The sequence below is a fragment of the Thermobia domestica genome, chromosome 13 (genome assembly GCF_964235325.1).
Source record: "Thermobia domestica chromosome 13, izTheDome1.hap1.1, whole genome shotgun sequence".
Taxonomy (NCBI): Eukaryota; Metazoa; Arthropoda; class Insecta; order Zygentoma; family Lepismatidae; genus Thermobia; species Thermobia domestica.
The window spans coordinates 18,403,660-18,430,406 of NC_137466.1; the positions used below are offsets into that span (position 1 = coordinate 18,403,660).

The 26,747-nt window shown below is 35.5% G+C and overlaps 1 protein-coding gene across 1 annotated transcript in view; it reads right to left on the reverse strand.

The window, feature by feature from the left end:
• LOC145668036 (UPAR/Ly6 domain-containing protein qvr-like) overlaps positions 1-26,747 on the reverse strand; it is a 72,861-nt gene that overhangs the window by 39,198 nt on the left and 6,916 nt on the right. The window contains exon 2 of the mRNA XM_081735505.1: positions 10,867-10,914. Within this exon, the coding sequence (XP_081591631.1) occupies positions 10,867-10,914 (48 nt within the window). The remainder of the gene's footprint in view (positions 1-10,866; positions 10,915-26,747) is intronic.

Below are 26,747 nucleotides of genomic sequence, written 5' to 3' on the forward strand. Positions count from 1 at the left end.
GGATCCCCGCTGTTTTAACGCAGAAATCTGAGAAAAAAAATCTGGTAAATACTACTCGGTGGACTGCATGTTTGTGCAAAATTTCAATCTTCTACGTGCAAAAATAAGCCCGCCAAAAATACTTTACATAAATCCCCCCAAAAAAGTATTACACGAAAATATAAATTTTAGACTTATGACATCATCACCTCCTGTGTCTCGACGCAGGAAGGTGTGAAACCATACGTAATGTCCTCTACAATGCCTCTGGACTTGAAAAACAAAACAAAACAAAAAAAAAAAAAAAGAAAACGGACGAAAAAGCTCAAATAAGAGAATTATAACGCAATGTACCATGAAACACCCCGTATGGTACAAAATGTACCATAAGATCCCCAAAGGTTATAAAAATTTAAACTAGCTTCCATGTATCAAGTGATTTTAAAACAGAAATGAAGTTGATTACATGACATTCAGCAAATCTGCCATGAGTCCTCTTCAGTTATTTCCTACATTAGAATAAGAACTAACTTTCTTCTTCTTGCCAGTTAGTGCATGCGACTGAAGCACTTTTTGCTTAATAAGATTATACATTATAGTAACGTAATAGTTCTGAATAGTGGAAATTACATACATTGTAATTTGATGGTAACAAAATTGAATATCATCCAATGCATATGTGTCTATTTTGATGTTGTAATGTATTAAAACTACAAAAGCGTGTTACAGAACTTAATAGATTTTCCCCAAATTAAGCCTTACTTCCCAAGTATATTGATGTAGGACAATTACTAGCAGGTCTTATATATATATATATATATATATATATATATATATATATATATATATATATATATATATATATGAGTTAATGAACAATATCGACTAAGTGTAAGAGGTGATTACTCACATCAAAATAAGAGATAAAGTTCATATGGACATATGGGGAAAATTGCATAGAGCTAGGGCTGTCCAAAATCGCGAAAAAGCCAAGTTTCAACAGGCGCTATTTCGAATTCCAGAAACTATGGATCGTGGTCCTTATCAGCGTAAAGGAAGTCACGCATACGCAATCCAAAAATTATATTTCATTAATTTTCAATGGGTGTACAAAGTATTCCACACAGGGTGAAATTCCCAGATATGATAACCGAATTTTGAGATATGATAAGCCTTGATAGCAGCGCACACAGAATCCTTTGGCGCGATGTCGGAAGTATTAAGGAACCTCAGCAGGCACGGTTTCTTTACTCGGGAAAACGTATGTTGTAATGTTTTCTTTCACGCTTATAAGTGATGAAAACGTGAAATATACCGTGACGAAATACATCGCAACACATTATTCTGAACACACACATACACACACACACACACACACACACACACACACACAAAAAAAAAAAAAAAAATGGAGCTGCCGGTTCCTAACACTTCCGACTCCCCTCCGAACTTGGATGTCCATTGTTGTCAAGGCTTACCTTCTGCCTACTTGAAATCAGGGTATATCTGAATACTCTATTGAGAGCATATCTGAGGATTACACCATGTAGGGAATACCCTGTATACCTATTGAACATTTACGAAATCTGCATTTTTGAATTGTGTATGCATTTCTTCCTTTATGCTGATAAGGACTACCATTCACAGTTTCTGGAATTCGATATAGGGCCTGTTGAAATTTGACTTTTTCGTGATTTTGGATGGCCCTAGCTCTGAAACTATGGACTTTTCGCCATAGGTCCATATAAACTTTCTCTCTGGTGGTTTTATGGGGAACTGAAAAATCTTCCCATGTTATTTATACGGGACACCATTTACACCCCAAAATTATTGAACACTTCCTGTAGAGGTATAATGATTAAATTTGACATGATTGTAGCTTTTCAGGACTAGCCCACAGGAAAATTGCCAAAAGTGAATAATTTTAAATTTAAGGGGTCTAAAGGGGCGACGAAGAAATTTCGTATGTTATTTAAATGGGCCTTTTCTTGGACTTATAATCTCATATTATAGGTACTTGGAATTGGAATTTAAAAACTTCAAATTCGGTATGCTTCTTCGTTTTCGTTAGTGTTACTTAAGTAAATCACCAAAAATAAAAATTTCCAGCTAAATATTGGTTTTATGGGGAAGTAAAATATCTTTCCCATGTTATTTACATGGGACAACTTCTACACCCAAAATTTTTAGGTACTTCCGGCAGGATTAGGATGTTTCAGGACTAACCTACAGGAAAACTGCTAAAAGTGAATATTTTTAGTTTTTAAGGGGTCTAAAGGTGTGATGAAGAAATTCCCATGTTATTTAAATGGGTGTTTTCTTGGGATACAAAATTTTATATTTTGGATAGTTAAAATACGGAAAGAAACTTGCAATTTCGTAGAATTGTGGTTTTAAGAGGTGCGAGGCCGTAGGCCGAGTAAACACGGGGGTCAGGGGTCGGAGCCCCCAGCTGGACCAAATTCAGGAAATATTAAGAGCAAATGAGCGAAATTCATTCTTGATGCAAAGGCTGATAGACATGAGATGCGGGGCCGTAGGCCGAACAAAGGGGTAGAATATATATACGGAACAAGTTTTATAAAATAATTAACTTATCATATTTATACGGCATTTCAAATTTGTCATAATCAGCCGCAAGATTAAGTTCTTCACGGCACTCTACAAAGATGAGACAAAAGCACAAATGCAATACGATGTTTGCAAACATTCTAATACCAGTGCCACATTACTACAAAACGTCATCCTGGAAGATAATATAGACATATAAAATATGAAGGTTTTTTTCAAAAATGGAGAAACAAAGTATATTTTCTATTAATTGTATTGTTTACATTTGGGAAAGAAATGATCACATCAGTAGTAAAAAGTATTCCAACGGAGCCCACGTTGATCTGTACGTCCATGTTTCATATAACCTCCCTGCTGGAAAAGACGCTAAACACAAAATCAAATCAATAAAGTTTGGCATATAAATGTCCTAATTTTGAGGACTTATTTCTAGTTCCATTAGATCCATCATTCTCAGATTAGTATAGCAAACACAATTAGAAAATCTTTAACTTCCTAGGATTGTGTCCTTTAGCCTAAGGGAAATGGAAGTGAATGATGATGGAAGAATTGATGGAATGAGAATGTCTGAGGAAACAGGAGTACCCGGAGAAAACCTTCCGACACCATTGTGTCCACCTCAGGCCGGGTATCGAAGCAGGGACCTCCGCAGCAGAAGTAAGAATTCTACTACTGAGCCAGCGTGCCCCTATGAGCACAATTAGAACTATACCCAAGCGTTTGCACATTTTACTAGTTTATATATATACAGGGTGCCTCACCTAACTTTGCGACCTGAAATATTTCCGAAATGACAAAAAATGTGACAAATCTAGTTAAGCAAGAATGTACCCATATCAAGAACCTATAAAATTCTGTTAGCAACAAGTGTTCCCAGGGTCTCGTCATAGGGCCCCAGGGGTCAATTTCAAAATTTCAAATGGAAACTTCCTATTTCTGATTTTGCGATCGAAAATAAGCAACTTTTACTTAAAGCAGTTTTTCGTTATTCTACTAGACGGCGCTGTAATCGCAAAAATAAATGAATATCATCGTACGTACGTCCCCTAACTCCGTGATCTGAAATTTTCCAAAATGGCATAAAAAAAGAAAAAAGAAAAAAGAAAAAGAAAAAGAAAAAAAATTGAGACAAATCTAGTTACGCAAGAATATACCCATGTTAGGGACCTATAAAATGTCAACGACAAGTGACCCCTGGATCTCATCATAGGGTCCCAGGGGCCAACTTCAAAATTACAAATGGAAATTCTCTATTTTTATTGCAGATTCTTATTTTGCGACCAAAAATAAGCAACTTTTACTTGAAGCACTTTTTCGTTATTCTAGCAGATGTTGCTGTAATCGCAAAAAATGAATATCGACGTACCCACGTACGTCACCTGAGGGCTGAGGCTGATGATAATCTATATACCTCGAGAAATACTCTCGCAAGTTAAGTGCGTGTCAATAATTTTAAAAGAACTATTCAATTAACATAAAATGAAGTTGCCTTCATTTCCCCAAAATTCCAAATAGTAACCCTTTACCTTATTGCAGATTTGGATTCTGCGACCGAAAATACACAACTTTTACTTTAAGTTTTTATTTCGTTATCCTAGATAATACATAAATCACAATAATAATAATAATTTAATAATGATATTGTACGTCACCTGAGGTTGATAAATTAAAAACTGGTTCAAGAACTGGACATGCTGTATGATGTGCTAAGACTTGCAAACAAATACAGTTTGAACACTTTTGTAATAATATTCTTCAAGAACTGAGATTTTTTCTATGAGCTTGTGGACACTATGAAAGTTGATTAACTCTAGCTCTCCGTTGGGACATGAAATTTCAATTAATAATAGGACATAGTGTCAAAAGAGAACTACGTTATTCATTTTTGTCATGTTTATGTAGATATGTATAATGAAGAGAAAAGAAAGAGAGATGATTAGCTCATTTCTTGTTCCTCTGATTTATCGCCACTAGACTACTTTTTCTGGGTTTATCTAAAAATCCGAGTATATCAATCAAATGCCAACCAAGGGTTATTGATGAAGTTGCACTTATTGAACTGGAAGTCATCAGTTATGCAGGTTTTTTTTTTTTTTTTTTTTTTTTTTTTTTTTTTTTTTAACATCCAATTGCTCACTGTCAGACCAAGAAAGGTGCGCAGTTTGAGCACATGCTGTGAAACATCAACTATACTTTGTCCATCTGCCAATTTTAGACACCCAAGTCGTGAGAGGCAAAGGGGATTCACGATAATTAAGTTGTTTGAAAAAAATGGGAAGACACTATGTGGCTGCTAAAGCTGATTTTTAGTCACGCATTCCGCAGCTAGGTTAACGCTAAATCTAGATAGCAGGAAATGAAAACAGGACAACGTTTTTTATTCTCGAATTTCATGTGAAACGGTATTTTCAATGAAGTTGGGGTTATGTTAAATACAAGTGTATCATTCACCTCTCCCTGGCAATTTAACTGAACTATAAGAACGCATTTAAAAAGCAGGTACATCTCCTGACTCTGGGATCTAAAAAGAGGTGCCAAGAATTAGACTATCAAACTGATGTATGTTGAATTACAAACGGCAGTCATCTTGAGTAACTTTGACAAGGAACATAACACGCATGTGTTATAAACAAAAAAGAAGAAGAAAACTCTTTGAGTTTTCTCTCATTTAACATAAGCTGCATATCATTGTGACTAAATAAACGTCAGTTATTCACATTTGAAATCGAGAAGATCATTTACAATAGCCCTGTATATCAGTTAAGTTTCTTCGTGCTTGGTCCACATTTTGTAAATTTGTTCTCCTGTGAAATCTCCTTTGTCATTTGTGTTTTTACTTACTTGTGTGAAATAACGATTTTACTTAATCTGTCCGTGTGACGTGATATTTAACGAATATATTGGTCTACTTGACCTTTATAATTTTAGGGAAGATGTTTCCTGTTGCAAAGCACAAAAGCTTTCCTTTCCATATCGCAAAGGTTTACCAAGGTCGCATTGAAATGTAAATGAAAGCAAATTTATTTTATGCTAAGCCTTTTAAAACATTGGTCACTTATTTCGTGCTTTTTAATTACACTTGTATTTCTCGAGATATTTAGTTTATTAGCAATCCCAGCTAACGTACGATGATATTTTGTTTGTGTGTGATTTCAGCGCCATCTACGCGGATAACGAAAAGTACTTCTAGTAAAATTTCGTATTTTCGGTCGTGAAATTTCGTATTTTCGGTCGTGAAATTTCGTATTTTCGTTCGCAAAATTCGAATCTGCAATAAAAATAGGGAGTTTCCATTTAAAATTTTCATATTGGTCCCCAGGGCCCTATGATGGGGCCCCTGGGGTCTCTTGTTCACATACATGTGCACATTCTTGCGTAACTAGATTTGCCACATTTTTTAAAAATCAATTTGGAAATACTTTAGGTCTCAGAGATAGGGCATGTACACACGATTATATATATATATATATATATATATATATATATATATATATATATATATATATATATATATATATATATATATATATATATATATATATATTGCGATTAACCTAGTAGAATAACGAAAAAGTGCTTGAAGTAAAATTCGTTACTTTGGACAGCAGAATTATAATCTGCAATAAAAATAGGGAGTTTTTATTTGAAATTTTCAAGTTGGCTCCTGAGGCTATATGATGGGGCCCCTGGAGGCACTTGTTGTTCACAGAATTTTATAGGTCCTTGATATGGATATATTCTTGCGTTGCTAGATTTGTCACATTTTTTATTATTTCGGAAGTATGTGAGGTCGCAGAGTTATGGAACGTACGTACGATGATATATATATATATATATGTTACCGTCAGAACCCGAAATTAGGTAAAACTAGAATTTCCTAGTTAAAACTAGTTTTCTCAAAGCCGTTTCGAAAGAACTAGTATTAACTAGTCAATACTAGAATTTACTATGTCAGTTAGGTAATTCTAGAATTAACGAAAAAGACTATATAATGTGAATCATATACAGTTTTTACTAGTTAAAACTAGTTCTGACCAAAATGGATCAGTTAACAGTGTTTCTGCAAGCTCGGACTTGCTCCTACTGGAAAAGTATTGTTTTGTTTTCTCTTAGTCTGTTCGGAGCCTTTGTAAAATATGCAGGTGCGTCTCTCTTGTCGTGGCTACGCGCGTGTTAGTGTTTCGGGAAGTGGGAAGTGTGAGGTGATTATTCGTTGTAATGAGTCAGTCCGATAAAGAAACAATTTTGAAGGAAAGATTCTTCAAAGAAATTATTCGTTTGGAAAATGAAAAAGCAATGACCAAGGACGTTTACAGTAAACTTTTAACTGAAGTTGAAGAGGCAAAATCTGCTGCAAAGAAAACACCTTTACAGTACAGACGTTTGAAACGGTTTAATGTTTTGGAAATTGGTGAAACAAAAAAACTGGTGTCGAAAAGTGAGCCTGTGAAGTACTACTTACCTGCCGAGGAGATTTTTGATGTTATTGAAGCATCACATGTTGTTCTGGGACACGGAGGTCGAGATAGAATGAAAGCTGAAACTTCTAGGAAATATGCCAACGTTACGACTCAAATGATAAATATTTTTCTGTCAATGTGTGAAACATGTCAACGGAAGAAAAGTATGAAAAAGAAGGGCTTTGTTTCTAAGCCAATACTTCACACAGAAATGAACAGCCGATGTCAAGTGGACCTGATAGACATGCAAGCACACCCTGATCGTAAGTTCAAGTTTATCATGGTATACCAGGATCATCTGACGAAGTTTGTCTTACTGCGGGCGCTGCAAACCAAAAGAGCTGAAGAAGTAGCCTACCAACTGACACACATATTTTTGACATTTGGTGCCCCCTGCATTTTACATTCTGATAATGGCAGAGAGTTTGTTAATTCTGTCATCAAGGAACTAACGACACTCTGGCCTGAGTTAAAGTTAGTCAACGGAAAGCAAAGGCACAGCCAAAGCCAAGGGTCAGTAGAACGGGCAAATCAAGATATAGAAAATATGCTTGCCTCGTGGACGCATGATAATAAAACAACAAACTGGTCAAATGGTCTCCGCTTTGTTCAGTTTATGAAAAATCGAGCTTATCATTCCGGAATAAAACAGTGTCCATACCGTGCGAGGTTCGGCATTGAGCCAAGAGTAGGACTTACGACTTCAGCACTGTCATCAGATGTTCTCCAAAACATAAACGATGAGAACGACCTCGTGAGTATTATTGAGAACATGAATGAGCGCCTTAGTGAACATGAAACATTTGATGAAGGAGAAAATGAGGCTGGTCCTAGTGCGGTTGATATCACATCATCCAGGAAAGAAGCACGTGAAAATTTGTCAAAGAGGCCAAGAAAATGAAACGTATCTCTGATGCCACCCATCCACCTGTTGAAGTGGGAGATAATGTCATAATACCAATCCCGGATGTGGACAGAGCAAAGGCGGATTTTTGGAATGTCATTGGAGTTGTTCTAGAAAAAAATGAAGATCTGCACAAGATTGGAACCAAGGATGGAAAGCTGGATAAATTATATTGCAAGTAAGTTTTCTGTCTTTTATGTGTTCCTTATTGATAGAATTTGTATTAACGTCCTAAACAAGCTAAGGAGCTTCTAACGACGGGACCTACAGGTTAAAGTGGGATCCGAACCATTGCTCGGGTTTGTATCCAAGGCGGAGGGCTTCCAGCGGGACTTAGAGCCCGCGACCACGCCCGCAGAAGGCCTTAAGCATTTTCATTTAAGGCCTTTAAGCATCTCTGGTACACGCCGACATGGGGTACGAGATAGCATATGGGAAGGAAGTTGGTTAAGGCCTAGTTTTATAGGTACTATCACATTCTTTGATTGGTATGAGAGGGATAAAAGCTGGAAATCCTCAGTCAGGATGGTAGGCCGCTGGACGCGACCTTGCGACCTTCCGAATGCGAAGCCAGCACTTTACCAACTGATTTATGGCCGCTCGGTAATTAAGAGCTATATTATATATGTTAACGCTGTTGACTAAGCTCCCCATCACTTTCTTTTCTTTCTTTCTTTCTTTTTCTTAAGATTGTGGAAAGTTGTAGGTCACTATCACAATTTTGGATAGCAAGCAAGATAGAATTTAATAAGTCTGTGATCTGAAAGGATTATTCCTGTAAACAACTTATTTTTTTGTTTAGATTTTTGAGTAGTCAGCGTGTGACATCATTATTCACAGCTATTCAAATTTCTATACAGAAAGTAAATTGTTTACAGCGCTGATCCTTTTATATCATAGAATTACTTAAATTCTGTCTTGCTTGCTTTCCAAAATGGTGATAGTGACCTACAACTTCTCACAATCTTCAAAAAATGGAAAAATTAATGGGGAGGAGCTTGGTCAACACCCTTAACCATAGATGTTAGTGTTTTATACGTATCTGTAATATTATTATTAACCGAAATAATGATGGATTCTTCACAACATTTTATGTCAAAATAATTTTCTGTTATAATGTCCATTATGTTTTTCCGGAACCGATTTAATAATGTGTAATCCATCTGTTGTTGTCTGCTGTGTACTCACCAGTAGATTGATAACATGTCACGAACTTGATCCCGGTAAAAGACTGTTGTTTAGCTTGTGAAACCGGTACTCGTGAAATGTGCTTTAGTGCATAGGCGTTTTTGTAGGAAATACGCAGATTAACTACCGGTGTTTCTCTGAAATACTAATTATGACGAGTGTGGAAATTGTGCGTTAAAATACATTATTATTTTGTTTTGAAAAGTCATTTTTATTTTTTATATAAGTGGTTCAGGATTCCCACACCATGTGATTAAACAAAATGTGTCTGTTGTAGGTCTGAATTCGACATTTGCCACGAGCAGTTCCTGACACCAGTCGAAGTACCAGATACTGAAATTTGAGAACTGCAGCCAGGAAAGCAGCATTAACCCCACAAGGGTTCACACGTTGTGTGTGCAAGAAAGCATGTATTTCGAAAAGATGCTTGTGCAAGAAGAAAGGTTTTCTCTGCAACTCAAAATGCCATGATAGTTTACCTTGTGGTAACAAATAGAAACATTTCAGATGTTTTAGCAATAAAAACGTTTCTCTTTGTATTTCATAATAAATATACAATATTACGTCAGTAGATTGGCTTTGGCACCACCGAATTGAATAAGTAGTAGTGCAATAGTAGTGTGTATTTTACCTTGTGCTAACATACAAAAGCATTTCAGATATTTCTGCAAAACGGAAGTTTTTTCTGTGTATTTCTTAATAAATAAGTGTTTCTATAGAATTGTATTTGAACGACAAGGATTCACATGTTATGCATGCAAAAGGCTTATATTTGAATGAATGAATGAATGAATGAATGAAAATGTCTTTATTGAAGCGGGCGAGGTTCAGCCATGGGTACTTCATATTTCGCAAGGTACTGCAAAAACAAAGAATTTCTATGATATTGTGAGTGCCATAATACTTTTTAGAAATATATAGAAACATTTATGATGTTTGTGCAAAAGAAAAAATATTTCTAAGTGTCTTAATAAATACATTTCTTCAGGTTTCACTAGTAATATTGTATTTTAATGAAAATAAATAGTAAACTACGCATTCTTAATAAGCGTTGTCAATTTTACAATTCACTAGTTAATACTGAGTTAATACGAAAGGCTGACGAAACTAGTTTTAACTAGAGTATTCTGGTTTCAACTGATTTCGGGTTTTGACGGTAACACATTTGAGTTAATACTAGTTTTGACTAGTAATAACACGTTTTAACTAGAAGCAAAAATAGTAAAAACTAGAACTACCTAACTAACATCGTAAATTCTAGTATTGACTAGTTAATACTAGTTCTTTCGAAGCGGCTTTGAGAAAACTAGTTTTAACTAGGAAATTCTAGTTTTACCTAATTTCGGGTTCTGACGGTAACATATATATATATATATATATATATATATATATATATATATATATATATATATATATATATATATATATATTGTGATTACAGCGCCGTCTAGTAGAATAACGAAAAACTGCTTTAAGTAAAAGTTGCTTATTTTCGATTGCAAAATCAGAATCTGGAATAAAAATAAGAGTTCCATTTGAAATTTTGAAGTTGGCCTCTGGAACCCTATGATGGGGCCCCTGGGGGCATTTGTTGTTCACAGAATTTTATAGGTTCTTGTTATGGTACATTCTTGCGTAACTAGATTTGTCACATTTTTTGTCATTTCGGAAATATTCAGGTCGCAAAGTTAGGTGAGACACCCTGTATATATATGTATCTCGTTTTCATTGGTAGCGTTTAGCGTTTGTATTAATTTTACTCACCTTTGTTGCATTCTTCTGCGGCAAGAGTAGTCAACGCACATATCGCAACTGAAAGCAAAAATGTATGACATTAAATAAAAATAATTTTATAATACTTTATTTTACTTTATTACAATATTTTACAAATGTATTTCTTAATACATCTACTCTCATTTTCTTCTTGTAAGCTTCAATAACATATCCCCTGTATAAAAATGTATTGATTTGACTGCAAGGAGAATCTTCCGCGTAACGAGGAATGTAACGATTGCACTTCATAAAAGTACAAAAGTACGATTGCACTGCAGCAAAAAGTACTCAGCCGATCGAACTGAAATTCAATACACAGGTAGAAACCAGTACGTACCAGGTCTGAAAGGATGTTACTGAATATAAATTAAAGGAGTATTTAATAAATTGCAAGAAAAACACACACACCCGTATACATATACATATACATGTATGTATGTAGGTATGTATGTAGGTATATGTATATGCAGGGCCGCATTTAGGAGGTGCAAAAGTGCACGTGCACCCCGCCCTTCGTTGTAAATATATACTACCTAATGTGAGAAGCTAGCTGTGAGTTTTGCAAAATCAATAGTTAAAGTGGATTTTCTGAAGGTTGAAAGAAAAGAATTAGTCGAGAGCAGACACTTAACATTTCTATAGGAATTCATCATTTACATCACAGATGCCTAAAGGCATTTAAAAAGCTCAAATTTAATCCAAATGTACTGGTAGTTATTAGTTCACCACCCTCAGAGAATCCTGGATCCGGCCCAGTGTATAGGTATAAAACTCTGGAACACCTGGAGATATTTCCCAAATTTGGTATAGATGTTTTAGAATCTGGAAACAAAAACTGTAAGGGTGTGACATCCCTGTCGTCCTTAGGGATAGGAAGGGGGGGGGTCACAAAAATAATCAAAAAACAACTTATATTAGTGTCGATTCTATTATGGTATTTGTGAGGTCGAAGGTAAATAGTGATACCTCCGAGGTCAAACTGTGGGAGTAAGATATTCCTAACATCCCTAATTGATGTGTAAAAATAGTCCTTACAACCTATATTACTGTCAAATCCACAGCTTTCAGAGTCACTGACACAAATCGTGACATTTTCTATGTCGTTTAAGGGGTCGTCCTCATAGTACGTAATGCGGCACTGGGAGGGAGGGGGTTCGGCCTTGCGTTACGAAGTGTGACAAGGGAGAGGAGGGGTTTTACGTTTTCGTTACACAAAGCATTTTTTTTTTTTTTTTGCTGTAATTTTTATTTTCTGGTTTATATGCAGTCTTTCAAACAAGTAATTTTATTCAGTTTTCTTTTTTATAAATAAATTTCTATTGTTTTGGGAAATTCCGAACTATAGCCTATATAAATTGAATCATGTAGAAGGGATTAGAAGACGCTACTAGATACCAGCAAGACTGGTGATAAACCTTTCGGGTATTACAATACTATAAAACTACGTGTTGTAGCCATCCAGCTCTGCATTTCTTGTACACACTTTTCTGGAATTAGTTGTTAATGATTGTAACCACCATTTGAAAATGCACTCGCGTTTTAACTCTTATTGCTGTTTCTGAGAATATTATTTAAAACTGTTCATTTGGATCATTACCCACCTTTTTCTTTTAAGAGGTTTCGCATGTGAAACAAAAGAAACTCTTTTTCGTGAAATATTTTCCGCGACGGAGCGATCCAAGATTTGCAGAACAAAATAATACATTAAAAACTTTATTCGTCGGATTTTCTGTTACTGATTTTTTTTTTTTTTTTATTTTTGGATTTGAATATTTGTGGAGAAATTAAGCTTATTCGCATTCTGGCACTGATTTAGGACAAGAACAATTTGAAAAGAAAAGTCCAAAGAAGATGCTCGAAAGCTTGTTCACAAACGAAATGCCCCTTCTCCTTCATGTGTGCAGCTATTTCTAATCTCTGGTCGACAAGGAAGAGAACTTCTTTGCATCTTCGTCACTGGCGTACTTCAAATGCATTAAGCAGCCCGGATCCCAGATAAAGAGGTCGATGTCAGTTCTTTAGATCTTATTTCACCTTCATATTTCCTCCTTGCCAATCATCGGTGACCAAAAAACATGGGTTTTGTCTCTGGGAAAACGGCAGTAAACAATTTCGAAGAACAACTTTATGAGGTTAAAATATTATACAGTTCTATTATTTTCTAATACCATTTGTTGGCTAAAAATGCAAATACAAACATTTTGTAATAAAAAGTTCTACCACTAAAAATAGCTTTTTATTTTTAGTATAAAAATAAGCAAAATTGGTGGGAAAAAATCAGAAAGTGTTACGTAATAAACGGGGGAGGGGTTCAGTCTTGCGTTACGAGATGTGACAAGGGGAAGGGAGGGTGTAACAATTGGTCAAAAATAGCGTTACGTAATATGTGGACAGTCCCTAAGTTCAAGTTCAGCCCCAATCAGGATGAAGGTGAGAGAGGATAAAGCTAATTAGTAACAATCCTCACAACATTTAATGAAAAGCTTAGGCAAGAATGAGTATACCAGCCCTAGGGAATAGATAAGATCGGCGCTGAAAGCCGTTACTCGTTTTTATTCATTCTACTTAGTTCCTTATTTTCTGACATGATCCGCCTGTAAGGAGAATCTTCCCATGAAATGACAAATATAACAATATTGCACTTCCCTACATGAAAAAGTACTCAGCCGACCGAGCTAATATTTAGTTCATAGATGAAGACTAAGAAGTGTCAAGTTTGAAAGGAAGGATTTGAATATGGGTTACTAAATGGTTATTTAATAGCAGGAAAATCTATAACTCATACGTAGGTGCTGCCGCCTACATGTAATACATTGAAATGTTCTACTTTTTTCTCACTGAGTTGAACAATATATAGATTTGTATGGTTGATGCCTATTTTGACCTTTATAAGGGAGAACAGATGCGCATTTGAAACAAAGATGATAATTGATATAAATATCAATAGTCTTATTAACTCAAACGAGTAGAAGTGATCAGATATATTATGATAACTGTGTATTATCTTAATTAACAATCCCTCTATTCACATTTCACTTTTACCTTCACAATTTACTTTAATACCGTCACTACCAGGAGTTGCAAAAAGTATTTAAACGCACAGCCCACCCATTTCTAAATGTGTGACAGATTAACAGAATATTTAGAGAGCACACACTTTAAAGAAAATTAATTTTAACATTGAAACACTGACTGCTTGTCATCTCTTAAAGATAAGATGAATAAATTATCCCGCACTCTTCGTGCTTGCTATAATCCGACTTTAGTTGTGTTTATACACGTGAATCCAAAGTGGGACATCGGATATGGTAGTGAATGTATACAACTTCTTTTTTTACTGTTTATGCTTAGAGATGTGATTCAGAAAAACAGCCGAATAAGTCCAAAAGAGATATGGTAAAGAGAACAGATACGATATTCAATTTGAAAAGCCTGAGCACATTCATTTCGTGACTTCTTTCCATTTGGACGCATTTATGACTGTTGGAACACTCAATCAGCACTCAGCTGTTGACCATTATGTTAATGTGTTACAACAGAAAGCCTTAGTGAATCTTTATACTTTACACTCGTGTGCATCTATTCCCCAGGGTTACTTGGTTAACAAAGAAGGGAGCATTTAAACCTTGACGTGATACTTAACTGTGATCTCATACACCAACCAAACTGTAAGGACAGAATGGAAGGTCACTGGTACTTAATCATCTGTGACACAAGAACGAATGCAATAAGGAACATTGATTCAGGAGAAAGTCGAGATCATTCCATAAGGTCAAAGGTTGTGAATAATTTCCGTGATTTCCTGAGGAATGCAGGAAAGAGAATCGAAAGAGAATAGGCCAACGTATGCCTGTATTTCAGCTCAATTTTAACAACAGTAACAAATCTTTACAAAGTTACAATCCTGACTGTAGTGTTTTCGTTATATCGTTTTTTTTTTGTTTTTTTTTTTAATTTCTGAAACTTTCCCTGTTTATTAAAATGCAATCAAAGGGACTTGTGTCACGAAAATGAAGTGGTACCTAAGCCGATGGAACCCGTACCAGTTACGTGTTCCTCAAGTCTAGTTTAATATGTGCATTACTTGAATTAATAAAATATGTAACATGTATGGAAATGTTTGGAAACTCGCAACAACTCACTTCTTGTATTATATTTGTAAACAACAAGTTGCTGTTAATTAAATTGATGCAATAGCTAATTTACAATAATCTAAATATAACTGTTAGTAAAATTGGAAGACGATTCATGCATTCTTAAAGAGCAACTTCTAGTGCTATTGAAAATTTTCCAACTATACTTTATTCAATTTATTTATAATCACCTTACTTTTATTTATTATTCCTCTGCAGATTTTCGTACAGGAATAGTTCACTAAATGATTTTAATGCAAACTATCTCGTAACAAACTGCTATTCGTAGACATGGTGTGCTGCGTTCTAGTCATCAGTGCATCAAAGAACAGAGCTTAGCAGATCAATTGAACGTTAAGTGTTGAAACAATTACGGTAACAAAATAATGCACAATTGAAAAGACGATTTCCTAATTTACAAATTGGCAAAGACGGAAATATTCAGGGTTAGGTTGTACAGGGGGAAACCGCTGATAAGGGACCATAACGTTTAGCATGGCACCAATAGTGTCTCGAATGTTCAACATGGACCGCAGATGACTGGGAAAGTGTAATATAGTCAGATGAGTCATCGTTCACCTTATTTCAAACCATGGACTGTGTTCGTGTACGATGGACGTCCAAAGAAACTTATAATCCTCAGAGTCGTCGCCCAATCTTACAGTGAAGGCGACAATAAACTGTTTGCAAGAACAGGACGGCCTTAGTGTGGATCCAGAAAATTGACCTATTAGCCTTCTCCGCCCACTACATGGTAGTGAAACAGATATTTTCTCCGAAATCCGATGTTGCCAAGAAATTCAAATTCCATGACAGCTCTCGGCTAGAATAGAAGGTGTAAGGAGTGCAATGTCTTAAATGTTTTGGCAAAGAAAAACGTAGCCTGGAAGCTACGGGTGCTTGGTGTTGCTTTGTTATTTGATACTTTCAGCAAAATATCTTTCTTCTTCCGTTGAGAAAAAACGACCCATATATGCAGGCAAGTTGGTCAATGTTTGTGCATTTTCCCTTCTCTATATAGACAGAAAGAAAGAAGGCAAGAAATACATTTTGGACTGTGCAATTTTTTAGACGATAAGCATGAATGCATCTACTAAAAAAATACAAGAGAAGTTTTTAATCTATATAAAAGTCATTTCAATTCTAGTCGAATAATAATATCTGAAATGCGCGATAAAGAAGTAACTAACTTTCTCATTTACATAATAGATAAGGCAACAAGAGATCAAAAGTTTACAAATAGTGTAGCTTAATTATATTTTACATTTTATTAAATTCGTACATTATTCTTAATTATTTATTACATAATTTCACTATATCTTACGTCGATTATATTTATAAAATTCTACACGAGAGCATAGGTCATCTTAATTAATTTTCTTTCACTGATTTTTCTTCGTGACACCGGAAAAACATTGATATAAAATTAAATTTTCTTCTTTTTCTTCGTTATTTGATAAACATAGCAAAGAAGTTTAGAGCTATGTATAGACCAAATGTATATCGAGATCGAGTGTATCGAGGATCGAACATGGCTAGTTATGAGCGGAACACTGTTCTCTTATTATTATTATTATTATTATTATTATTATTATTATTATTATTATTATTATTATTATTATTATTATTATTATTATTATTATTATTATTATTGCTGAGATGTGTTCATTTAGTAGAGATCTAGGTATAGTTTGAATACATTTTAACTTTACAATGAAAAATGGAGAAAATAATTGAAAGGATTCTGACAAGTAATAAATAAAAGGTAGTATCTAATTATTCATTTGATAGGAAATCGAAAAGCATGATAATTCTGTAAGTGTAAGAAGGTAGTGTAAGTGAAAATCTTTTATTTCTATTTCAATTTATTTACTAGCGTTAACATAAAATGGAGTATCCATCTTTTCTTGGTGTGGGGGGCAAAAGGAAAAGATAAAGCAAAGTGGCCTCCCAAACCCACGGCAAAGGGGAGAAAGAAAGATAGGAACAAGGAAAGTGACTTTTTAAACCCACTAAGAAGTCACTAATGTAACTGTGTAAGTCACTAATCACAGTGCACGGGTCACGAAAACTAGAGCAACATCGGTGGACACACATTAAGTTATAATGTCACTAGTAAGAGGATACGATTGTTAGAACAGTTCCTTTACCACCCACTAAGGCCGTCTTGTTCTTGCGGCCAGTGTATCCTGGTTTTCATTGGATCCTGTACTAAGGCACTGGCCGCGTCATTGTCCGTGATTGTATCGCCTTTTTCACGATATCATGTGTATCCTATCGTCTAGAAGTTGTTTCCGAGCAATGACGCAATATTCAAGGATGATAATGGCCCCACTCACACAGATGGAGATGTTGTGTGGTATATTTATTTATTTATTTATTTATTGTACAGGGAGTCCATAAAGTACTGCAGGAAAGTAAACCTCTATAACTTGGAAGCTACGCAATGTATTAACAAAAACTTTTTGGTGTACTTACAGAAAGGTTCAAAGCTTTGTTTCAGCTAGTTAAGGTTCATTGCCAAACCTCCAATTGTGCACCATTCACGTCCAAACACTCGCAGCCATTTTTGGGAAATCAAGAATTGCGTGTTGGCGGTGCTCGTCTGGAATGTTCAAAATCACATCAGTTATTTTGTTTTTGAGATCGTGCAGATTAGCTGCCTTTTGCGAATACACCTTGGTCTTCACATGTCCCCACAGCCAGTAATTACAAGGCTACAAATCTAGTGATCTTGCGGGCCAAGATGTGGGTCCTCTTCGGCCAATCCATCTCTTCTTAAATTTTTCGTTAAGAAACTGTCGACCTTGAAGGGCATAGTGCGACGATGCCCCATCCTGTTGCATGTGGACCTCATTAACGATGCCTCACCTAATAAGTTCTAAAAAAAAGGAATGTCTGTAGCATGTTCAGATAATTGTTACCATTTACCGTCTCTTCCTCGAAGAAAAAAGGGCCGATAATGTGGTCCATTAAAACAGCACACCACACATTGACTTTGGGACTACCCCGCTTGTGCTTCTTGAATTCACGTGGATTTTCCACCCCCCAAATTCGGCAGTTGTACCTGTTCACTTTTCCCGACACATGAAATGTGGCTTCATCTGAGAACAGAAATCGAGACAGAAGGTCACAATCTTCTTGTAATCGGATAAGCATTGACTCACAGAATTCCATTCTCATGTCACAGTCTTCCTCTATCAGCTCGTGCACAAATTTTAACTTATAGGGCCGGACCTTCAAATTCTTACGTACGATCTTGTGTAACGGTGACTTCGGTATTCCAATTTCCAATGACCTACATTTAAGCGACTTCATTGGACTCCTGGCTACGCTGTCCAGCAACGTGTGAATCACATCTCACTCGTTCCTGGCCTTCCACTGTGTGGTAAATCTGGCATATTCCCGTTTCTTTGAACTTCTCGTACCACCTCTTGATACCTGTTTCTGCTGGAGGTGTTTTCCCATACGTTGTTTGGAGCTTTCTCCGTACTGAAACACAAAATTTTAATTCCGCAAACCACAAAACACATTGTGCCTTTTCTTTAATAGACGCCATCTTAAGTCACGTGATTACTAGCGCAAACGTCATTGAGCATTGTGGCCAGAACAAAACTTTAAACTTCCCTTCTTCCAACCCCAAAAATTTATACACTTAAACGTAACGGTTTCCAAGTTATAGAGTTTTACTTTTTTGCAGGACTTTATGGACTCCCTGTATATTGAACACAACAGGTTCATTCACATCACACTGTCATTGAACTCATTGACAGTGTTCAGTAATGTACATAAACGAATACATTACATAATATCTGTTCTACATGCTAAACTATGTAGTCAAAGTATTTTTTATATGTTTATCAAATATATCTATTGTAGGGCACTTTATTTGGACACTATTATATATTCTGCACGTTCTGCTAATAGGCGATACATTTAATGCATTAGTACGCTGGGGTGGTTCATGAAGTATTTGTAGCCGCGAGCGCATTTTCCTGTACGGAACATGAAGGGTCATTTCGGACAATAATATTCGCTAATCTATCTCATTATGTATAAGTTTATGCAGAAAACACAGAAGGAAATTAGCTCTTCTTGCTTCAAGAGAATACATTGAATAGCTTGGTTTCAGTTCAAGACATTTTTAATATCAAGGATAGATCCCCATGTCTTTATATATTAAATAGCGAACAAATTTTGATTGAATTCATTCTAATTGGTGTGTTTATTTTTGTGCACTAGGATTCCCTATTATGGACGCGAATTCTAGTTTGGTACGTATATATGCATCATATAGAACTTTAAGTCTCATTACAAATCCAAGATTTCTGTAAGACTCATTTACAATTCGATTTAGGTGAGTATCAAAAGAGAGATTTGATCTTATTGATTCGCCAAGATCAGTTATTTGGTCAACTCTTTGCAGTGGTATGTCATTAACATGATACTCAAATTCCATGTAATATCTTTTTCTCCTATAAGATATCACACTGCACTTCTCAATGTTTAGTATTCACTTGTTAATTTCACAGCACTCATGAAGTTTACTGATGTCATTCTGCAAATCTATGCAGTCTCTTTCCGAATGTATGACACGGTAAATTTTTAAATCGTCTGCATATAACAGTTTTTGTGACTTTATTACTTCAGGTAAATCATTAATGTATAAGAGGAACAGCAAAGGTCCTAAGTTTGAGCCCTGTGGAATACCTGAATGAACTAAAAATTCAGTGATCAGAACATTTTTGTAGCGAATACGATGTCTGCGTTCACGGAGATATGAGGAAAAATATTTACGTAAAGTATGAGAAAAATTAAAAGTTACCAGCTTATTAAGAAGAATATCGTGATTAATAATATCGAATGCCTTACTGAATTCTGTATAAATTATGTCAACTTGATTTTTATTCTCAATTTCTCTTGCTAATAAGTGAGTGAACTCGGCAAGATAAGTTCCCGTTGATTTTCTGGGTATAAAAACATGTTGACTTCGCGAAATAATAGGAGAGACATGGGAATATATTTTTGTCTGAATAATAATTTCAAATATTTTAGCAAGTGCAGAGATTATAGCTATTGGTCTATAACTTTTCATATCAGTATTATTTCTACTAGCTTTAGGAATTGGACAGATATCAGCAACTTTACAGTTTGTTGGGAAGTGTGAACTAGCTAGTGATTTATTAAATATGGCCTGCAATGGATCTTTAAGTAAATGGCAGCAACTCTTAATTATATATGATGGGATTTTGTCAGGTCCTGGGGAGGTTTGAGGCCTAACCGCTTGATAGCATCTACGACCTCTTTGACTTCAATCTGAGAAAATGTGAACTGATTAAGCAGATCAGAGTTACCATGATGTGATAAAGGGTCAAGATAATACTCAGATTTATTATATGAGACTTGAAAGCGTTGCATAAATGATTAGCGATATCTATTTTGGTATTTAATTGACGTTCTTCATAGTTCAGAGTTGTATTTCTGGAATAACGTTTTTTTCTTGTTTTTAACGTAAGTCCAAAAAGATTTTGGACTCACAAGAATATTGGATTCGCAATCGCTTACGTATTTTTCATGAGCGCTTGAAAATTCCCATTTAAATATTGCCTCTAGTTCTTTAAATTTATTTGAATGATACGTAATATCCCCGATTCCCATATTCTTAGATGATGCTCTTTACTCTTTATAAATTTGATCATGTCAGGCGTGAACCAAACAGGATATTTCTTATTAATTTTCTTACGTGGTACACACTTGTTAAAAATATCATTCATTATTTTTTGAAAAACACCAACGGCCTCGTCAACCGAAGAACTATCAGCTACCATTTCCCAGTTAGCAGATACCACTTCCCTATATAACTGCTCAAAATTGGTCCTATATAACTCCTCAATGTTTCAGGAACATTGGAATGAAGTTGAAACGCTGCTCCTGGCCCGTCCAATTTTCGGACCTGAACATGATTGAACCTCTGTGGTCAGTTTTGGACACACGAAACCTCAGTAGATTTCGGTCTCCATCCTCTCTCACAGAACTGAGTAATGTACTGCACACGGAATGGTGTAATGTTCCACTTACTACCATTTATGACGTCTAGGACTGCATTTCAAGTCCATTTCATATATGAGGCGCCTAGTATCAAAATCCTCCACATACATTTCGCTTAGTTTCGAATAATGTCGCAAAACGTGCAGTGAAGCTTCATATACACTCGTACAAAGTCCCATATTTGAACTAGGTTTTAGTATAAAATATCAAGCTTTTAAACAAAATTCCGTTTCTATGGAATTCATTTAGATCAAACATATAAGAAGCGACATATAATTCAATTTCGGTAAAAAAAAAATAAAAAAAAAATGGATTTGGCAGTTTTCGATACTGAATGTCTCATATATCGGGTGTTCTAAAAATGGCACCCACAGACCACAAGGCGCTATTCTAAAGGTCAAAATAAAGCAGAAATATTATATGATGGAATACCCTCCTAGACCTCCTTAAGGAGCTATGGGGAATCAAAATTTCACTATGTGGCAACGTCGCAGATTAACTTGGAATCATTAGCATTCCTCTACAAATCCATCAAACAGTTACATCGACTCCTACACTAATAAGTGATGCTAGTGTCGACGTCTATCGACTTTAACTGTCATCTGGAAACAATCGATGCAACCCTTTGATGGATTGGTAGATCTTCTCTATGGTTCTTTATCTGTGACGTTGCCACATAGTGCAATTCGGGTCTCCAGACGAGGACCCGAAAGGTATACAATTGTATAATTGTATATATATATATATATATATATATATATATATATATATATATATATATATATATATGTATACAGATAGATAGATAGATAGATAGATAGATAGATTCGTTTTGATTTGTAGAATAGTGCTCTATAGTCCGTGGGCGCCATTTTTAGAACACCCGATATATATCCCCTTCAATTGTATATTATGTGATACTTCCAGTATAAACTAATACAGTATGTAACATTTACAAACCTAGTTTTATTATTATTTTAACCTTCTAGTTTGTCTCATATTATTCTTGTTGCTACATTAATGTGATACACCTTATAAATATCTGTATCACTTCACCCCTTTCGATGGGGTGAAGCGATACAACATCTTTTCTCTATGTTACTTGCAAAGTAATGTTGTTGGCGCGTACCCAGAAATGTTTGCTGAAAGAAGTCCAATAGGTCTATGTAATATTGAACCTGTCTTATTCTGCACCCGGAAGGACGATAAGTAATTGTCAATTACTGCCAGCTATATTTTTAGAAAGCCCCTGGTACAAATGAACATATGACCAATGGTTGTGATAGCGTGATAGCTTACTCTAACTTGTAAGATCAAAAGAAGATGCACACAAACTTCCAGAATATACAATAATTTGATAAAGTATTAATATACTATTTGAAAGTTTAAAACAACATTCCTCCCCGTTTACGGAACTTTTTGATAAAATAATAACCGTGATGACACAGTAAGTGAGCTTCTACTAACCGAAAGGTTTGGTTTTAATATCCTATGGAGTAGGGTTTATTCTCCCGTTTTATCCTGTTTCAAATGTGGCTCAGCTGCTGTTAAATCGATACCTGGAGAATCATGACAATGGGAATGACTGAAGCGTGTGCTGACCACCTCACTTCATGATAGTGTAGAGTCTTACCTTCACACCACCCGTAGGCAGGGGCGGATCCAGGACGGACTTCTGGGGGGGCGGTCGGCGGTAATACTGCTACTTTTAAGAGCTCCAAACTTGTTATGGATGGGTTTATTTATATATAAAATAAGAAAGTTTCCTCTTGTGGGGGGGGGGCGATCGCCCCGATCGCCCCCCTCTGGATCCGCCCCTGCCCGTAGGCCATATTGATCTGACCACAATGGAGAACCAACTTTTACATTCTACTCTCATTAAATGGGCCGATTTATTGAAGATTAGCGTATATTTTCGGCACCAAGGCTAATTGGTACTTGGACCAACAGTTTAAGCTGGAATTTGTACCATTGTAGTGCGTTCAAATTTTAAGGCTCTCCCACCGGGATTCGCGCAACAAAGGAGCGGAAGCTGGACACTATACTAACATGGAGGATACTTTCAAAAAAATATAATATTTTTAATCATGTAACTGTTCTGAACTATAACTATCGAATTAAGTAAGTGCATTAAGAATATTGCAGAGTAAACATAAGGAATAGATTTCCTTATTTCGTGAATATATAAAACATTTGTTTAATAATGTAGTAATACAAATTTAACGTACAGGTATTTGTCTTTCACATATTTAATTTGCCAGAAATTAAGTTCATAATCTTTGAAATCCTACAGACAACGAAATAATTTTGTAACTTCAGAGAGAAGTTGACAATGCGCTTAAAAATGTTAACGAAGCGATGTTGCTAGAAAACAAAATAGGAGGAAACTCAAATGCATGTAGTCATACCCTCAGACTAGTAGAGTCATATGTGATGTAGTTTACATTACCTTCTCAAAAGATATTGCTGTTGCTAACATAGAATTTCTAACTTCACTACAAATGTTGGAATTATATCTCAAATTACCTGTTCAGTCCAGGTAGACAGAAAGAGAAACTTTTCACCACTTTTATTGATTAGTAAAATAAAATTTTTAGCAACATTAATATACAATTTGTTGCACATTTTGAGGGCTGTGACCGATTCTTCGGTTTAATCTTATACTCTTCAGATTTTCATGCTCTTTGGAATTCCTGTTCTTTCTCAGTTCCATTCTGATTATTTTTATTCTCTGTTTCAAAGGAAAGTTCGTATTATTACCTACACAAATGTTTACAGTAAAAAATGCGAAAATTGTCTTTCCCTGAAGAATAGCTTTTAATACAGCACAACTAGAAATAAAATTAGCTTCTTGAAGTGTGAGAAAAATAATGATGGGAAGTTAAGACCTCATGTGTTTGATTTACAAAATTAAAATTCAAAATATGTTATCTTTGCATTTTTGAGTAATTAAAATAATTGAAATGAGAATATATTGATCCCTAATTCAAAATTGTGTGCTGCTTTCGTACACCAACTGATCAGAGGAGACGTTTACCCTTCTTTTTCCCTATGCATGCCCATGACTGCAGCTATCCAAGGAAAACTTTCTACTATCTTTCATATAATTTAATTTATTAAGTTACGAATTTTGATTTATGGTAATTTCAGATTTATTTTGTCAATATGCAAGACGAGACCGAGACTAGGTTTAGCTTCGTGTCGAATTACAAGGTTCTGTTTCGGCCCCGGTTTCATCGCAATTAAGTCTCGGTCTCGTCTCCATTTATATCGAACTAGCGTCAATTACCCGCTTTTCTAGGTTAAAATAAGAAAAATTAGTAATGTGTTCCGTTAACTAGTCGCTTTTTATTATTACTAAAGTGCTCTCTGATACCGGTCATTTTTGATCATTTTTATATAGGGTGGCACATTTTAATATTTCCACGGAAGTATCTAAAAATGGTTAAACACAAATAAACCGAACAAAAACTCAAATAGGAAATGCCGTGCGGGACATCGAATGGTCTTATCGCAGTGCCTCTCAGGGCCGCCCTTCAGGGGGACCCAGGGCTCAACTTTAAAATTTTAAATGGAAACATGGAGCGAGTGATACCTCGTCCGATAAACCTTCAAACACTAAAAACCATAATGGCAAAAGATTTTTCATATCGATCACCGTTTTCAAAATGGCCGCCAAGACATGGTGCCTGAATCAGATAAAATGTACAGTATCATTTACAGTGGCGGATTAAGCTCCGTCGGCGCCCTAGGCACAAATTTAATGTGCGCCCTTCTCAAAAGAAAAATAGTATTTGTAGTATTTAAGGCTAATATAAAATTAGTGAACATACTGAAATAAGAAGCAAAGTATACAAATCAATAATAAAAGTAATAGGCCTAGTACAGACAATTCATTTTATGTGTTATCCTATGTGCTATACCTAAAACTATATGCTATACCTAAAATGATGTAATGTGTTGAGAAATTAAATTCACGAGTCATAAATGAAGGTGCTTCCGCCTCAATTTGATTGCTGCAAACTCGTATATAAGTTCTTCAAAGTTGATGTGTCCATCATAAAGATGTCTGCTTCGATGTGGAGAATAGATAACTCGTCCAGTCTTTTATTACACATCGTTGAACGGAGATAAGTCTTCAATCTTTTTAGAACCGAAAACGAACGTTCAGCTGAACAGTTTGTTACAGCAGTACACAAAAATATTCTTAATACAATCTCCACATTTGGAAACACAGAATGCAACTTTTCTTTCCGTATAAATGCTAACATTTCTGCTGGTGAGTCACAGATTCTTCTAATTTTCAAAAGTCCCGCAAAATGCACACATTCATTTGAAAATGTTGATTCGAGATCAGTTTCATTTGCAGCTTGAAGGTTGGCTGTGCGCTCCGAAATGACACAAGAACTTTGCAGAAACTTACTAAAAAACATGAAGTTATCAGACATCATTTTATAGTTTTCCTTTCTTCTAATTAATTCAACGTGCAATTTGTCAAGAATAGGAAGAAACACCTCAACTTTAAAGTTTTCTCTTCCTGTTAGAACAACCTCATTTTTTCTTACTTCATCGGCTTGAATGTTACGTTTTCTAAACCTTTTATAACTACACTCGTAATCCATATCAATTTTCTCCATGGATTTTTGCTCATAAGAGTCGAACATGTCACGAAGAGAAGTTATAAAGTTCATAAGTGATTCAACATGTACTATTGTAGTACATGTTGAATTCTTGTAAATTCTTGACACTTTGTAATTTCACGGTGACACTCTGGAATCTTTGCAATATGTCATTCCAAAAAGTGATCATGAAAGCTGTTTCCAGCCTGCTTAGTTGATTCAAGAGGGATAAGGCCGAACTAGAGGTTTCTCAAAAGGATCATCGCTTACATGAATAAGGGTCTGAATTACTATATCCCAGTTTTCATATATACATGTTCAAGCCTCCTCTCGTGCTGACCAACGTGTCTGTGAGTATTTTCGTTCCTGGATACACGAAAGAAGCAAGTAAGTTCCAGCGTTTTGTTGAACTGGAAAAAAATTAAATATTTTGAAGCATATTGAAAAAAGCACATGCTTCCCTACAACTGCTTGCTGCACTACTTCCGACCAAATTCAAAGAATGAGCTGCGCAGAGCACATAATACGCTTTAGAATTTATTCCTTTAATTCGAGCCTGTAAACCTGTATATGCCTCCGACATATTGCTATCATTGTACGACTGACCTCTGCAATTAGTAAGGTTAATAGAATGTCTGGTCAAAATATCTATTACAGCTTCGGCTAGATTTTAAGACTTGTGAGCTGGATTTGGTAGCAACGAAAAAAAAAACTTTCAACAGGTTTATCCTCTTCATTCACATATCTTAACACAAACGATAACTGATCAGTATGCGAAATATCTGGAGTTGAATCAACTATTATGGAAAAATATTTGCTTTGTTTTATGTCATTAATAATTTATTTTCTCACTCTATCAGCAAGTACTTCAATAACTTCATCACAAATTGTAGAAGACAAGTAGCTTGTATGACCTTTCCCCGGATTTCCATACAGTTCAATGTGTTTCGCAAGAAATGGATCAAACTCGGCAATCAGGTATTGCCCTTTGTGCAGAGAATTGAATTTTTCATCGTGACCACGAAGGAAGCCCGCGACTTGTCAACTTCTTTACGACAGAAAAAACTCTTCT